General features: G+C 35.7%; 2 protein-coding genes across 3 annotated transcripts in view; one reads left to right on the top strand and one right to left on the bottom strand.

Annotated features, from left to right (window-relative positions):
* Positions 1-16,032, bottom strand: part of LOC143347045 (hydroxylysine kinase) — a 414,097-nt gene that overhangs the window by 376,215 nt on the left and 21,850 nt on the right. The gene's annotated exons all lie outside the window — the stretch shown is intronic.
* Positions 1-16,032, top strand: part of Nolo (ADAMTS-like no long nerve cord) — a 581,281-nt gene that overhangs the window by 548,631 nt on the left and 16,618 nt on the right. For both annotated transcript variants that reach the window (XM_076775876.1, XM_076775875.1), the window contains exons 10-11: positions 10,806-10,947; positions 11,095-11,188. In XM_076775876.1, the coding sequence (XP_076631991.1) occupies positions 10,806-10,947; positions 11,095-11,188 (236 nt within the window). The remainder of the gene's footprint in view (positions 1-10,805; positions 10,948-11,094; positions 11,189-16,032) is intronic.

The raw sequence follows: 16,032 nt of genomic DNA, 5'->3' as shown, positions 1-16,032 counted from the left end.
CTAAGCTAAATACAACCCGCGTTGGACAATAGAACAGGATCTATATTACTCTGTAACAAACGCTCGACCACCCATCTCACACATCACTATTCAGAGAATAACCCAGTTTGGTTACAAATTTTCATCTCGTCCATTCTGGACTCGCAGCGAACAGATTTTCATGTTTCTAAATATCTGGAAAATTTTCTCAAAGGAAACCCGCATTGTTGAAAATACCTTTAAAAAATTTATTAACTCCAGGAAAGAGTTTTATGCAACTGAAATAAACGATATTTCTGATAAACAGTTTTTCAGAATTCGCCTTGTTGAATCTTTTCACAATTCGTTGATATTTTATTTATAAATGTATGTAAAATAGAAAGAAATGAAATGCCTTACAAAAGCGTCTACAAACCTAGAGTGCTTATATTTTCTCTTTTACTCTAGTATTTAGAATAATATTGTTCCTCGCACAGGAGTATAGTGGAGTACTGAATGCACATTAACGTTTTAACTGCCACCTCATCCATACATGAGTGACAGGACTTTTCGCTAAAAACAATTAATTTTCAGGTTGAAATGTTAAAGAAAATCAATTTTAATAGGACTCATCTATTTTAGCGAGGTTACGAAAATAAGTACCAAGTCAAATTTTAAGTTATGTAGTCTACAGTTGTTTACAATCAAAGTTTTGATCCGGTAGTTAACGTGTTAGCTTTAGCAGGAGGGGGGGGGGGGGGGAGTACTTCGCTTACTCCACTTATCTCCACTTTCGTCGTTCCAGCGATTCAGTGATCACCAGTGTGATGGATTCGCTAAACTCTAAACTAGAGTGGGGAACCAATGAGGCTTGCATTCCTTTCACTAGTTAACTTTTCGCGGACACACAATACTTACAACTTTCACATCAGATGAATGAAAGAAAATTAAAGATTTTAGGCTCTCATTTCGAGCCCATAGATCTAATTACAAAGTATACAATAATAACAATGACTCAACTGATAAACAAAATATAAATGCTGGACTCACAATCCGAGCCCGTATACCATCTTATAATAGATTTTTAAAATATTAAAATATATTTAATCAATCAGCTATGGCGATCTCTTTTCAGAGCGCGCACTTGTTTGTTTTATATCATTTTGGCCTCCAATGTTTCTAAACATATTGAAATTTACGAATATATTTTAGTTTTCGCTAAAATTACAATTTAAATAACAAATGGTAACTAATTTTATGCATGACGGGAGTAATCGTTGACACAAAATACTGCCATTTCTCCATGACGGACATAGTCATCAAACAGACCTGACTGTTTAATAGGTCTTCATCTTTCCTTGTCTTTTTTTCACAAATACTCTTATCATCTAGGTATAATCCGCTTTTAGTATTATTTACAAAAATAGCGATTAAGTATTGTTAAATTTGAACTAGATGTTTAAATTCCTAAGCTTCAGGCTGTGGCTCTTACATAGTTGATGTAGATACACTTCCTATGAACATTGAACATAGTTATTAACCATCGTATATCATTCTTCTATATTTCATAAAAAGAAACTGCAGTATGAATAGATTCATAAACTACAATTTTTGCGACTGCTTTCCGTATAAACGAAAGCAGGAAACACGGCTGACAATAATGGTCAAAGACGAAACGTCGGTGTCTACGAGTGCGATTGTTAGCAAGCAACAACGCGTAAAAAGTCGCCCACGGTTAATTTAGCATAACGGTGTACAGTTTACGCGATCCTCCGCGAGACGTTCTGACGCGTCCCCGAGAACAAACCATCATCATTGGGACGAGAACGGCACGACGGTGTTTCGGTGGAAGGAATTAAAGTAACTTCTCTGTAACTTGGCGCGCTAGACGTGTTTTCCTTTATATTCAGGGACAAACTGGAAACGCTAAGAAAGTTCTGGGAACAATAAAATTTTACAGCATCGTATCTCAGCCGCCCGGACGAGAGAAACAAGGGAAGCGTGTTCCGTATGCAACGAGCAATGGGTAAAAGTGACTCGTGGTCCCGGGCTGTTGATGCAACCTCGCAGCGGTGCAGGGACCGAGGCTGCAGTAAGAGGTGCAAAGAGACGCAACAATAAGGAACAAGTTGTAGAAGAAGGTCGGGACCGAAAAAGCAACCTCTCGTTCCTCGTTCAGGACCAGCGAACTTTCCCAACTGGTACACGACGAGTGGGAAAAATCAACGGGAGATTCCCGCGGGATCCAACCCCGAAGTTATGCTTTATTCATGAGCCCGCTAAATGCACTCGTGGATCCCAGATACCGTATTTATTACTGTTATGCCGCGGTACGTAAAAAACCAATGCCGGTATTTCGCGGATCGTGCGGACTCATAATGCGACGCCTAACGACGGATCGTGGTCGTCCATTCTACGGTTTGGAATATTTTAAGATCCACGACCACCGATAACGGGACGGGATCGGAAAGAAACCGGGGGAAAGAAATATTCAGCCTGCAAATTGAAAGTTAAATTTTGTTTTTTTCCCTCGCCCGCTGGGAGATTACCGGTCTCCGCTCGCGCCTCGAGCAGTTTGTTTCTCCTGTTAGCGAGAAACCTGCTTTAACGCGTCGAATGCCACGCCATTTTTCCCCCGACTTTCCACTCGTAAAGTGCATCGCCCATGGTACATGTTGATACGCTCGTTAACGCGTTCACTGTACATGTAATAGAATAATAGTAAATATTAATACATATAAACAATACAGTTCTTTCTTGAAACGTATTCCAACACGTTCGAAAAATATTAAATTCCTTAACGTATTAGAAACTGATAACTTTTTATCCCAAAACCTATCCTTTCAAATTAAAAATAACCCACGTTAACCCATTCGCTGCCAAGCACAAGTATACTCGTGTTTGATTTTATGCATCTAAACAATTATTTATAACAAAATATGTGTACTTTCTCAAAACAGAAATGGCAATAGGAATAATTTCATATAATTTAGGCTTGACAGCGAATGGAATAAAATTTCCATACCGACTTTCTCTATCTTTCTTAGTATATAGCGTACTAAAATAAGAACTCAATATTTTTAAACATCCGTGTTTCACAGAACAGCAGTATGTCTGCTGAAGATTCTGCAGAAATTTCAAGCAATTCCAGTTAACTAGAACTTTGCGACGAAGATGACACCCGTCATAGAATGCAAATTTCGATCGAAGGGGCTCGAAAAAGTTGATTGAAGGTAAGATTGATTCCGCGAAACGGGAACAGTAATAAAATCGTGCGACGATGCTCGTAATAAAATCACTGGGAGAACGTCGGAGGTTTATCACGCGCATAGCCACCGATGCTGAAAAATCCTAGTCGCGTACGAAGGAAGCGCGGTACGTTTGATTTACGACGTTTCATTTTTCGACGGATACCAGCAACAGACCTGCTTTTCGCTACACGCACTCGCGAGTTAGACTTCTGTCGCAAAAATTACTTTTCTGTCCAGGAGAAAAATGAGATTGCATTTACTGGACGAAAAGACGGAGGAACAGTTGAAATAATTAAAAGAGTGTAGGGCTGCAATGAGAGAGGAAAACTCTCAGAGGCTTGAATGTACAATGTACGAAACACGAAAGAAAAACTGAAAGATACGTTATAACTAATTATAATATAATTACGTTATCAGATGTAAATCTCATTTTCTTCTACTTTGTTGCAAGGTATAATGCGTCTCTGTTTTGCAATTTTTATGATGAACTTTTATACATAGAAAAATCATATTTTTGTTAATAAAATAAGAAAAGAAAAGTATCATAAACTAACCAGTGTCTAATAACTTCTCGAGAAGCGAAGTTTTAAGCATTTCGAAAGTTGGCGACTAAGACTTTTCGACGATATCCTCGTTTTTATCAGGTCCGATAACAAAGGTAGTAAACAGGATGCTTTGGAAGAGGGTACTAAAATATCCCTAGTCACGTGTAAGCAAAAGTTTGCGTGGTGTGATTTACGGCTCATCTCGCACTTGATCGATACACAATGGGGTCCACCGTTCCTCTTGACGAAGGAAACTGTGCAGGCTGCCAGGAGCGATGAGATGGCGTCGGTATCCTTTTGCTAGCGATACATAAAGGCAGCCTCTTATACCCGTCAGCACGGTAATGATTTCATCCGAAGCTGCGAAGAGAGGGGGAGAACCGCCCCCGGAAGACAGGAATTGATAGATTTCTCTCTTTTGTGAGCTCAGGAGCCATGCAAATATTGAACTGAAAGCACGGGGCTCCTTAAAGCACTCCCTGCGATATCGGACCTCCTCCTCAAACTTCTGAGGAATGGGTAGCTCTGAGAAAGACGTGGGAGAAGAAGGAACGACGGCGAAGAAGAGAAGAGGGAATATCAGGGGAAACATTGAGATGAAAGTTGAAAAACAGTGGAAGGAAACGAGAGAGAAAAGGCAAAAATAGAGATTGAAAAGGAGGGCGAATCGTTTGGCGAAGTAAAGAAGTAAGAAGTGTTCGTCGTAACCGTACTCGCAATTTTTGAACAGTTGGAATTAATTAATTTGTAATAGTGACTATTTGAACGAGGAAGATTTATTTCTCTGTTTAAATGTAGATGAAGCCCTAGTGGCAGACACGGGTTTCAAAGCTAATCAAAATAAAAGAGCTAAACAATATTACTTCTTTGGTATATGGTTTTCATGGAACGCTTGACACGTAGCAGCTTCGTAGTTGTTCGACTGTTCCAAGACAGTAGAAACTGAAAATTCTCTCCTTTTATCTTTGCTATATGTATATTTCCTATTTACATCGGAAGCTAACTAAAACTTGATACCAAATTTTGTCCGGGTTTTTACAAAAAATTATAAATCGGTGATATAACCGGTCGTGATAGACAAGACAGACTACATACTTTTATTATGTAGTCAGGTTTACATAGTTTTTTTCTCAGAAAACAAAAAATAAGAGTAGAAATGAATATTGAAAAATAATAAATTATATGTTATAAATTCTAACCGAAATTATAAACACGACCATTTGACCAGTTGTGGTAGGTTTAGTGTTAGAAATATGTTGCTCAAGACTCAAGACTTTCAAGAGTTCTAAGCATTAAATTATATTTTAACCAGGAAAAAATCAGGAAAAAGATAGGCAAAGAGAAAAAAGAGGTGATCTGGATTAGAGACATATATAATTGTCTTAAAGAATGATTGTGTACAATACAAGGGTGGTTTAAATATAAAAGAAACTTCTTCTTTAAAAATATATAGCTCTATGGGAAATCTTAACATTTCCAAATCTGTTAGACCTTCAAGATATTGAATCATGTAACCGATTCGAAATGCTTCAAATCCCATATCACTGTGTACAGATAAAATAGAAATAAAATGACGAAGATAAGACGGTGTGGAGAAGAAGAAATCGAAAGGAAGATAGGCAAAGAGAAAAAAGGGTTGATCTGGGTTAGAGACAGAACGGAAAAGAGGGGAAGCAAACAGCGATGGAAGTGGTAAAAGAGAGGGCAGAGTGCCTAAGTAGGGTTTCTGCTTTTCCGTTCATGTTACCTTTCCACCTTCGACGTCTTGAACGATAGCTCCGGCATCCGGGCTTTTTGTTCGCCGTCCGTCTCACTTGCTCGCTTCTAAACCGTTCAGCCCACCCCTCGGTTCCTACTTTCCCGATCAAGCAGACTTTATTCTGGCTGAGAGAAGTTTGAGGCCAGGACGCGTCTCGCACAAGACGGTCCCGGTACCGGTGAACCGGCGTGCTGAAAATGGTACCCTGCCACTCGAGATTCGACTCCGATTCTGCTCGACATAAAAGCGAATCTGATCGGTCCCGATAAAACAGCACACGGTACCGGGGAATCAGTATGTCGCTGGAAGATTTCGATCGCCCTTCCTCCATGCTAATCAATTCCGACCGTAACACGGGACACGCGGAACGCTCCGTCCGATTGGAATTTACTTGGCTTCTGGTTGTTAATTCCGCACGCGATGAAACTTAATCAGAGGCTTTTCATTGTATTAACCCATTCCGAGCCTATGTCGGACGCTGCTCGATATCATAATTTTACAGTTCTGTACGGTGCACAGTATTCCAATCGGTCAAAGGCAGGACAGGGCTGTGTTTGCGAATAACGAATAACAATTATACAGTTGTGAATTAACTTTTTTAATGTGACGTCCAAACGAACAATATGGCGAACGAAAGCTAGCTTACGAATAAATTAAAAACTTTCATTTGTTACGAATAAAATTTTCCCGTTTCTGAATGAAAGTTAATTTTAAAAATCTGTGGGTTTGTGATTTTTCTATAACTACTACTATCTTTTTATAATCCGGGTGAAATTTTGTTTTAGTTGCTCTTCATGTTCTGACAAAAAGTAGAACCTACATAATTTGCGAATTTTTATATTAAATGGTATAAAAATATTAATTTTAATTTGATGTATCGAAATAGATAAGTAGCCAAAAATAGTTTATTTCTTCCTAGTGTCTCAGTATCTAGCTCCAAAAATAATCTCGTTAAAGTTTTACCTTAATACCTTAAATTTCATTTTGCACTCATTTTTTCCTGAAACCATACTAATTGTAGTTTATGATTGGAATAAAAGAATGAGTATAACCTAGAAATACAGTCTACATAATCGTGACCGTAACAGTAAAGAGAAGAATTAGATACAGAGGCATGCAAAATTATGTCAAACTGTAGATTAGAAGTTACTTGTTTCTATCTGTCGTTTGAAATTTTGTTGAAAAATATCAGGTCCTCTTGCATAGGAACTGGTTGAATAAATATATATAAACAATATTTAAATGTTAAACACAACCACTTTAATTATTCTTTAGGTATTACATAGTTTAATATAAATAAATTGCAATAACTGCGATGCCGACCATGCGGCTAGAACAAACGACTCGACTCGACTCAACTCGAAAAAAAGCACCGAAATCCCCGCGCGATCTTCAGCCTTATTATAGGTGTCGCCATTTGGTCGCGTGCTTATTGCCGCGAGATTATGAACGGCTCAACAAATTTATATTTAGGAAATAATTTTGCCCATATCTTAGCAGATGGGAGACTCGGTTCCATGAACAACGGAAAACCGTATTTATCCCAATTTTTATAGGAAATAGTATAAGTCAAAGTCGCCCCAACTCCGCAAACGAATGTTTAACCGCGGGCCGCTCCGTTTCACAAAGTTCGTAACCGTAACTCGAAGACATAAAAGAAGAGTTTCTATGTCAGAGGCGATCAACAGAAGCAATTACTTCGTGTCTTCCGTGACGGGAAGCAAAGAGGTCAGGCTCTCGTGCGCTTTGTTTCCGGATTTACAACACACCGCGGAGGAAATTTGTGTTCGATGTTTCTGCATGTCACGTCCCGCATATACGTTAGACTCGCACGTTCCACGGATATTGGAAGCGCGGATGTCCCGATGCTTAAAAATATGTTCCAGCGGCATAGCTGTGAAAATTTCCCCCTTTTCTAGACCTTCGAACGTTTGTGACGAGTCGTAAATAAATTATTATTTACGTCGTTCCAAAGAGAGTAAAAAAGAAATTAAGGAAAGAAGCGTTTCGTACTGGATGAAAATTACAATTGCAGAATGGACCATGAAAAATATTATAGAGGAAAAATTTTAATGGGAGATTCTAGAGGCCAAAATAAGACGAAAATCAAGAATATCAATTTCTTGACTGAGGTTTCGATAAAAGGTTATTAAAAAATTAAATTAAAAAATTTCAAATCTTTCTGAAAAAAATTATTTTCGGTTGCAGAGGTCGATTACAATCATTTTTGGTGATTACACATACCCCCGATTTCTTACGCGTTTTCGAGAAAAAAATTCCTTAACGAAAATCTAATGTGAGCCCACAAATGCTACCCTGAAGTTTCATCTGTATCTTTAAAACGTCATAACTTCTGAACGGATTGGACGATTTTAATGTTCAAAAAGCCAAACGCCGCGTATTTTGGTGGAGAATATGTACAAATCGCAAAATTATTCGAAAAGTTGGTCCTTGACCCCGCAATATGAGAAAAACCCCATAAAAATGGTCCAATTTTCAAACAGTCACAACACCGACAATTGTGAATATATTTCAATGAAATTTTTTTTCCAAGTAGAGCTCATGGGTACCTATAAAAAAGTATTAGACAACTTTTCTGTAGGGCGTTAAGCAAAATTACTAAAAATCAAAAACGAATTTTTAAGAAAAATCGATAGGGGGTAGATACGTAAATTATTCGACGAAAATAAAAATTTCAAATCGTTCTAGAAAAATTATTTTTAGCTAGAGAGGTCAATTACAATCATTTTTGGTCGATAGACATACCCCCGAAATCCTACCCACTTTCTAGAAAAAAATTCGAGAAAATGTGAAATTTTTCGACAAAATTAAAAAATTTCAAATCGTTCTAAAAAAATTATGTTTGGTTGCTGGGGTCAATTATAATTATTCTTGGTCATTATACATACCCCCGAAATCCGACCCACTTTCTAGAAAAAAATTGGAGAAGATGTGAAATTTTTCGACAAAATTAAAAAATTTCAAATCGTTCTAAAAAAATTATGTTTGGTTGCTGGGGTCAATTATAATTATTCTTGGTCATTATACATACCCCCGAATTCCTACCCGCTTTCGAGAAAAAAATTCAGTACAGGCCGAACTTTAAACGTTAATAACTTTTTAACGAAGCCTCCATCAACAAATTGGTATTCTTGACTTTCGTTCTATTTTGGCCTCTAGAATCTTCCATTAAATTTTTTCCCAGGGGTGGCCGAGCATCCTATATATTAAGTGTACCAAAAAGTTCATGCAATTTTCTGCATCTTGTTCTGTATATTAGAAACAATTTTAATACCAATGTTCAATCTCTGTAATCGTCATTATATTCGATAACCTGTTCCCAAAACAATGCAAGCTTATATATTCCATTTTGGTAAAAATTTGTTGCCTTCTATGAGAAAAGCTGACGGATTGTTGTTCATACATCGTCTTTGTAAATAATTATATAGGTGATATTGGTTCCTTTAACGAATTAATTTCTTGATAAAATACATGTTTCTAAAAAATATACATAATTAAATTTGCTAAGTTTTGAAAAGTTATTATCAATAATATGTGAAAAAAAATTCATGCAAAGACGCCTTCCTTTAACATTCTAAACTAGAAAATTTCTTTGGAAGATTATTTTCCGAGGAACGAAAATTCAACTCGAATTAAGAATAAATTTGTAAAAAGTAGATGTGAATTTCTCTTTGCTTTCTTGGAGACTTCTTGATAAATGAAAAATGTATTTTTGGTACAAATAGCAACAGCGCATCGAAACTTGTGTAAAGAATTATAATAAATATCAACTCTTTGATAATCGATAGCCCTTTTCATATTCTACAAAATTATATACAAAAGATAAAATAATGTAAAAGGAAGAACTTAATTATATAATGTGTCGTTGATTTTATTATCAAAATAAAGTAATACGCTACTCGTTTGCTAAAAATAAAATTATAAAAATTAAGATAGAATTGCTAAATATTGTCTTCGTGGTTTAATAACTACAAGAGCGTAAGTTTCGTGTTTCTGCTTTTTCTATGTTCTTTCTTGTTTCTTTTCAACTTCCCTCGACATGACTCGCTACGATAATGATCTCCGAAGTTTCGAGTTGTCCCGGAAGGATCTTTGAAATCTGTTAAATGTTAGAATGGAACCCTGCAAATACCACTTAGTATACGAAATTAGATTCCGCAGAAGCGTCGCGAAAATGTATTGTTTCTTCGCTCTGCCTTTTCTTTACGTTCTACTGTACTCTATTTCTATAGACTTTATCTTGTATCGAATGTATTATCTTGGCTCTTTTCTCATCCCTTGTCCTTCTTACTCGACCGTTCCTTACAAGATACATCTCGAGTTAAACTGTTCACATTAAACGAAATAAAGGGTCGAAAATTGAACAATGTGTACAATGTTTCATTTTCGAGATATTTAATTTGGACCATTTTCGGGGATGAAGAATTGTTTGAGAAGATAAGTGTCGTTAATGTCCGTATTCTTAACGAATCTTTTTTTAATAACTCTCGTTAAATACAATTTATTAAAGAAATATATATTTTATCGATTATTTTGAATCAGTCAAATGATTTATTATAGAAACTCGTATCGTGCTTATACCAGAACTATAGACGTGCAATTCGATGAATTCTGAAATTGTTAAACTAAACAATAACTCGCATTCATGAACCAAGTTTAGAATATAATCACCATTGTTATCTAACGACATTCAAAGATGCAAAATCCAATCAAACTTGGATCACTTTCCAATTATAAAATTAATAATATTTGTAACTAAACCTTTATCCGACATTTCTTTAATATTCTTTATATATTAAATTTATTTTCAATAGATAAAATGTTCGAAATAAGAGTCATGCTAAAAGCAAATTATATTTCTACATTCGTTTTATAATTCGTTAAATTCCAGTTCACGCTTAATTCGCGTTGTTTATAAAATGTAATTATTTTATTGATTCAATCCCAATCAAAAATAGAATGATTTTGTGATAAATAACTTAACTGTTTCTGATAATTACATTGCGTTTCGATTACTTTTACAAACGATGGTTGTATTATCCATTTATTACGATTACTAATTACTCGGTATAATCATTAATCACTGGTTTGGTTACATGGTACCACCATATTCGTTGGTCGTTAATCAAATTCCATTTTGCCCAACGCCGACCGATTTTTCCGATTTCAATTGCTCCCCGTTATTTTCCACCGTGTCATGTTTCCATCGATCGTTTAAAAGCAATTCATCGCCGGCATGAAATTTACTTTTCTCTTTTGTGTGATCGATAGTGTTCTGTGACCTGTGGTACCGGTATCAGAACAAGGACGATCGAGTGCAGGGATGCGGTTGGCTCCACCTCGAAGGACTGCGATCCCGCCGAACGGCCCCACACCGAGCAAGAGTGCAAGACAAACATCATCTGTCCGATATGTAAGTTCTATAAGTTACAATTCCCATGCACCAGCGTCGAGCGCCATTCCTATGCCCATTCGAGACGCGCGTTCGTCGGGAACCATCGAGTTCTCGCGCGAATGTCAACCATGCTTCGAACGAGATTACGCGAACCTTTCCATTCAGATAGCGAAGAAATGACGCAGCCCCTGATGCAGCCATACCCGCCACCTCCGGTGTCCGAGAAGCTGATAGACCAACCGATACCTTCGGAATCCACGTGAGTAACTGAAGAAAATCGTTAAACATACAAGACAAGTCGCTTGAATCGATCCTCCCCCAAGTAAGCTTCGAAACCGTTAATTATAACAAAAAGTGTCTTAAATAAAAGTTACACTAATTTGGTGTAATTTGGTTTTTTGTACGTGAACGCGTGGAAAACGTGCGATGATCATATTTATTTTTTTGAATGGAATGTATTTTTTAATACACCAATCGATTCAGCTGCTTTCTATGAAAAAAAGACCTTCCTCGGAGTAATATATTTAACATCAACGAACAAATTCGCATGAATAATTAATATTACTTGAATAGTCAAGTATTTGATTTGGTTTGAACGATTCAAATTAAGTTTGGCTCTGTACTTGCAAGCTTGGATATCTGTGATATTCTTAATCGGTACATTATCGGTCCAAATTCCTTCGATAGTACGCTAGAACAAAACACAAAGATTTCATTCGAAATAAACTAGTATCTCTGCGTGGCGTCGATTTAGCAACCAGATAACAAACATGGTTGCAGCAGGATGGTGCTCCAGTTCACTATCATCGTGCAATTCGAGCTACATTAAATGAGAAATCTCCCAATTGCTCGATTAGTCATATGAAATTCCTATCGAAATCACCCTATATCACTCCCTTAGATTTTTTTGTGGGGATATTTAAAGAGTTTACCAAGAAAAATAATCCTTTCTATCTCTAGAAACAGTTGATGGATCATTCATAGACTGAAGATCGTATTTTTAAACAGTCTTGGCTTAAGTTTACGGTGCAAATTGTAACATTATTTTACTTAAAAAATTTTGTACTTTACTAGTATCAGTATAGGAATGCTTGGATCACTGCGAGTTTTTATTGGATAAGTGAACGGTAGTCATCTCTACCAATATATATAATATAATATCGTATAATCTATTCTTGTATAATATACAAGGTATTCAACCACCCCTGGGAAAAAATTGTAGTGGGAGATTCTAGAGGCCGAAATAGGACAAAAATTAAGAATACCAATTTGTTGATGGAGGCTTCGTTAAAAAATTATTAACGTTTAAAGTTCCGCCCGTATTGAATTTTTTTCTTGAAATTGCGCAAGATTTCAGGGGTAGGTCTATTGACCAAAAATGATTGTAATTGATCCCTGCAACCAAAAATAATTTTTCCAGAACGATTTGAAATTTTTTAATTTTGTCAACAAATTTCACACTTTCTCGAATTTTTTTCTCGAAAGTGGGTAGGATTTCGAGGGTATGTTTAATGACCAAAAATGATTGTAATTGACACCTGCAACCGAAAATAATTTTTCCAGAACGATTTGAAATTTTATTTTTTCGCCGAAAAATTTCAGCACCTACCCCCTGTCGATTTTTCTTAAAAATTCGTTTTTGATTTTTAGTAATTTTGCTTGACGCCCTACAGAAAAGTTGTCTAATACTTTTTTGTAGGTACCCATGAGCTCTACTTGAAAAAAAAATTTCATTGAAATATATTCACAATTGTCGGAGTTGTGACTGTTTGAAAATTGGACCATTTTTATGGGGGTTTTCTCATATTGCGGGGTCAAGGACCAACTTTTTGAATAATTTTGCGATTTGTACATATTCTCCACCAAAATACGCGGCGTTTGGCTTTTTGAACATTAAAATCGTCCAATCCGTTCAGAAGTTATGACGTTTTAAAGATACAGATGAAACTTCAGGGTAGCATTTGTGGGCTCACATTAGATTTTCGTTAAGGAATTTTTTTCTCGAAAACGCGTAAGAAATCGGGGGTATGTGTAATCACCAAAAATGATTGTAATTGAGCCCCGCAACCGAAAATAATTTCTCCAGAACGATTTGAAACACATGAAATTTAAGGGTAATCATTCATTCATGGTCAGACATTAATTTTCGGTAAGGAATTTTTTTCTCGAAAGTAAGTAGGATTTCAAGTGTATGTGTATTCACCAAAAATGATTGTAATTGAGCCCCGCAACCAAAAATAATTTTTTCAGAATGATTTGAAATCTTTTAATTTAATTTGTTAATAACTTTTTAATGAAGCCTCAGTCGAAAAATTGATATTCTTGATTTTCGTCTTATTTTAGCCTCTAGAATCTCCCATTAATATTTTTCCCATGGGTGGCCGAACACCCTGTATGTATAATATATTCTTGTTACTATTTATGGTTAAATGTTAACTATTGAATAACCATGTGCTTTTAAGATTTGAAGTTACGTTTCAGAACGTCTAAAGACATGCATATACTTTTTGACCAGCCCAATACCTTCCAAACGGATGGTTTTTCAACACTTACGTTTTTCACAGCTTAACATTTTTTTATAGAAAATTACCATTTAATGGTAACCCATTTAAAAATCGAACATGACCTTCGACGTCTTCTACGGATTCGCTTCCAAAAATCGTTTTCGAAATTATTCGAAGGGATCGGTAGAAACGACTCGCCCTGTACACACATAGCTACGCGACATACGCTCATCTTACCGTCGTGCATAGACGTCTTAGAGCTTCTCCATCGCTTGCCCTTACACACGAAACTCGTTCAAACAGCTAGATAGACATCTTTCAGTCTTAAAAGCATTCATTTCTTGACGTCAATTGGTCTGTCCTGACAGATATACGAACTACTTTGCCTGTGGCTGGTTGTATCTGAGGTATCCCATTACTGTGTCTCTTTCTTCTATCACTTTAACTTCTACTTCTTCTTCTTTTTCTTCTTTTTCTTATCTACCTTTCGTTTCTTCTTTGATACCTCTCTCACTTGCACCAAATCCGGCCCAGTTCACTTTCTCTGTTCTTCTTTTACTTTCGTCTCGCTCTGTTTTTGTGTCTCCACCCCCGCCCCGAATTCCTAACGCCACTTGCCTCCAGACGGTGCGAAGCACACCGACGTTTGCTCTCCACCTTTCCAGGATTTGCGAATTTTTCTTTGTTTTTCTTTGTTACCTAATCCCCTCCCATTTCCTCCACCGCGTGTCGATAGATTCGTAGATTCCCCGCACGCTTGTGTAATTCACCGCAGAACAGCAAAGTCCGATCGAAGCTCCTCTTTTTGGAGCAAAATCAGGGCTAAGCGAGTTTTAGAAGCATTTGGCCCGTCACATTCTCGCCAGTTTTCAGGTTGACTCTCCATCGAACGCTGAAGCTTTGCTCTCGCACCCTTTCCCACTACATTCGCAATGCAAAACGACAGTATTCGAACGACATAAAGAAAGCCACGCTACGTGAAAGTTTATAATCGCTGTGGTCGAACGAAAATATTTACATTAGAGGTTCTTCTCGGATTTTCAAAAAATTTTTAGCATTTTCCAATAAAATAGAACTTTGAATTGAAATAAAGTGAAAACTATAAAAGATAATGCTCATTGTTTTATTTTAATACAAATCATTTAAGTGACCACCACCATTTAGTGGAGTGAATACAATAAATTTCTATTTTACCAATAACACGAATGACGTTTGATTTGTTTTGTTATTTTGTATACAATAAATATATCGTCCCTTGGCATTATGTACTCTTGCCTCCCAAATTCTAGTCTATTTGTAATATTTCCATCGTTGTATTTTTCTGGTATGAAATGAAATGCTGACTAGCTTTGTTTTAAAACATCTACGACGCTTCTATGTGATTTTCTTTTGTTATGTCATTTTATATTAAATTTTTTAATATCGAAAAAGACGTAAACTCTCTGCAGTTGAAAAAATGCTTTTTTTTAACCTCTTTAGTTCACATGATCTGTGGCATTTTACGTTTAAAATAATCATTGATTTGTTTTAATATAAAGTTCGAATACTTTCGTTACCCTTTATGAATCCAATATTGCAACGAGTATTTTATAAATCTTGCCTCTAGCATTCAATTTATTAGAAAGGTTAGATACATTATCGCCAATAGATGTTTACTAATATATATACAATTTTTTCAAATAAAAGATAATGTATTACACAATTTCTACTTTCATTATTCATCGTATATATTTTGATTAAAGTGGTATTCGTTTTTCTGAAGTCAAAATAACTGATACTCATGATTAGTTTTTTTAAGAAACTATAATGCATTGACATATAATTTTCTTTACACATTTATTCATCTTCGAAGAAGATTTACAAATTTTTATATTAAACGAAAATTAATATTTACTTACAATAAATGATACAAAATTATTTCTAACGTATAAAATTGTCTTTATAGCGAGAACCACAATCATTAACCAAAATGAAATACTACACATGTATATAATATAATAAATATAGATTTTTCAATTATAATTTGTTACTGTAAATGAACTGTGACAAGTATATTTATAATCCTGATTCAGGCTGCAAAGGGATATCCATAAAATATCAAGTATACAATTTTAAGTTGATTGGGGTAAAACCATTGGATAAAATCATTTTCTAAAACGTGGTTTTGAGAAAAATGCGAGTAGAATTTCTTTTTATAATCTGACAAAATACACGACAATAAGGTACAATATTAAAAATTGCCAAAATGTTATTTCTTCTATACAAAATCAGGTTTAGCTTCGCTTAAAAGACATCATATAATTTATTCTGTTCTTTATTGTGGATGACATTGAGAATAATTCAGCCATGTCTGATAGAGTTACTTCAATAACTTACTTTGAAAATTATTCTTAATCCTAATGCTACCGAATGTTTGATTAATTGTGGCGTCTGTAAATAAGTTTATACAATAATATGGCATTTGATGTATGTTTTACAATCTAATACATAAACTATCATTTATATATTTTACTAAAAGACCCTACAATTAATCAAACTTGTTATCTGATCGAAAGTTATACTTCTTGGTAAGATTAGGATCAAATGTAATAAGATTCCT

The sequence above is a fragment of the Colletes latitarsis genome, chromosome 10 (assembly GCF_051014445.1).
Source record: "Colletes latitarsis isolate SP2378_abdomen chromosome 10, iyColLati1, whole genome shotgun sequence".
Taxonomy (NCBI): Eukaryota; Metazoa; Arthropoda; class Insecta; order Hymenoptera; family Colletidae; genus Colletes; species Colletes latitarsis.
The sequence above is the reverse complement of the archived record's forward strand: the minus strand, read 5'-3'. Positions and strand labels throughout refer to the sequence as shown.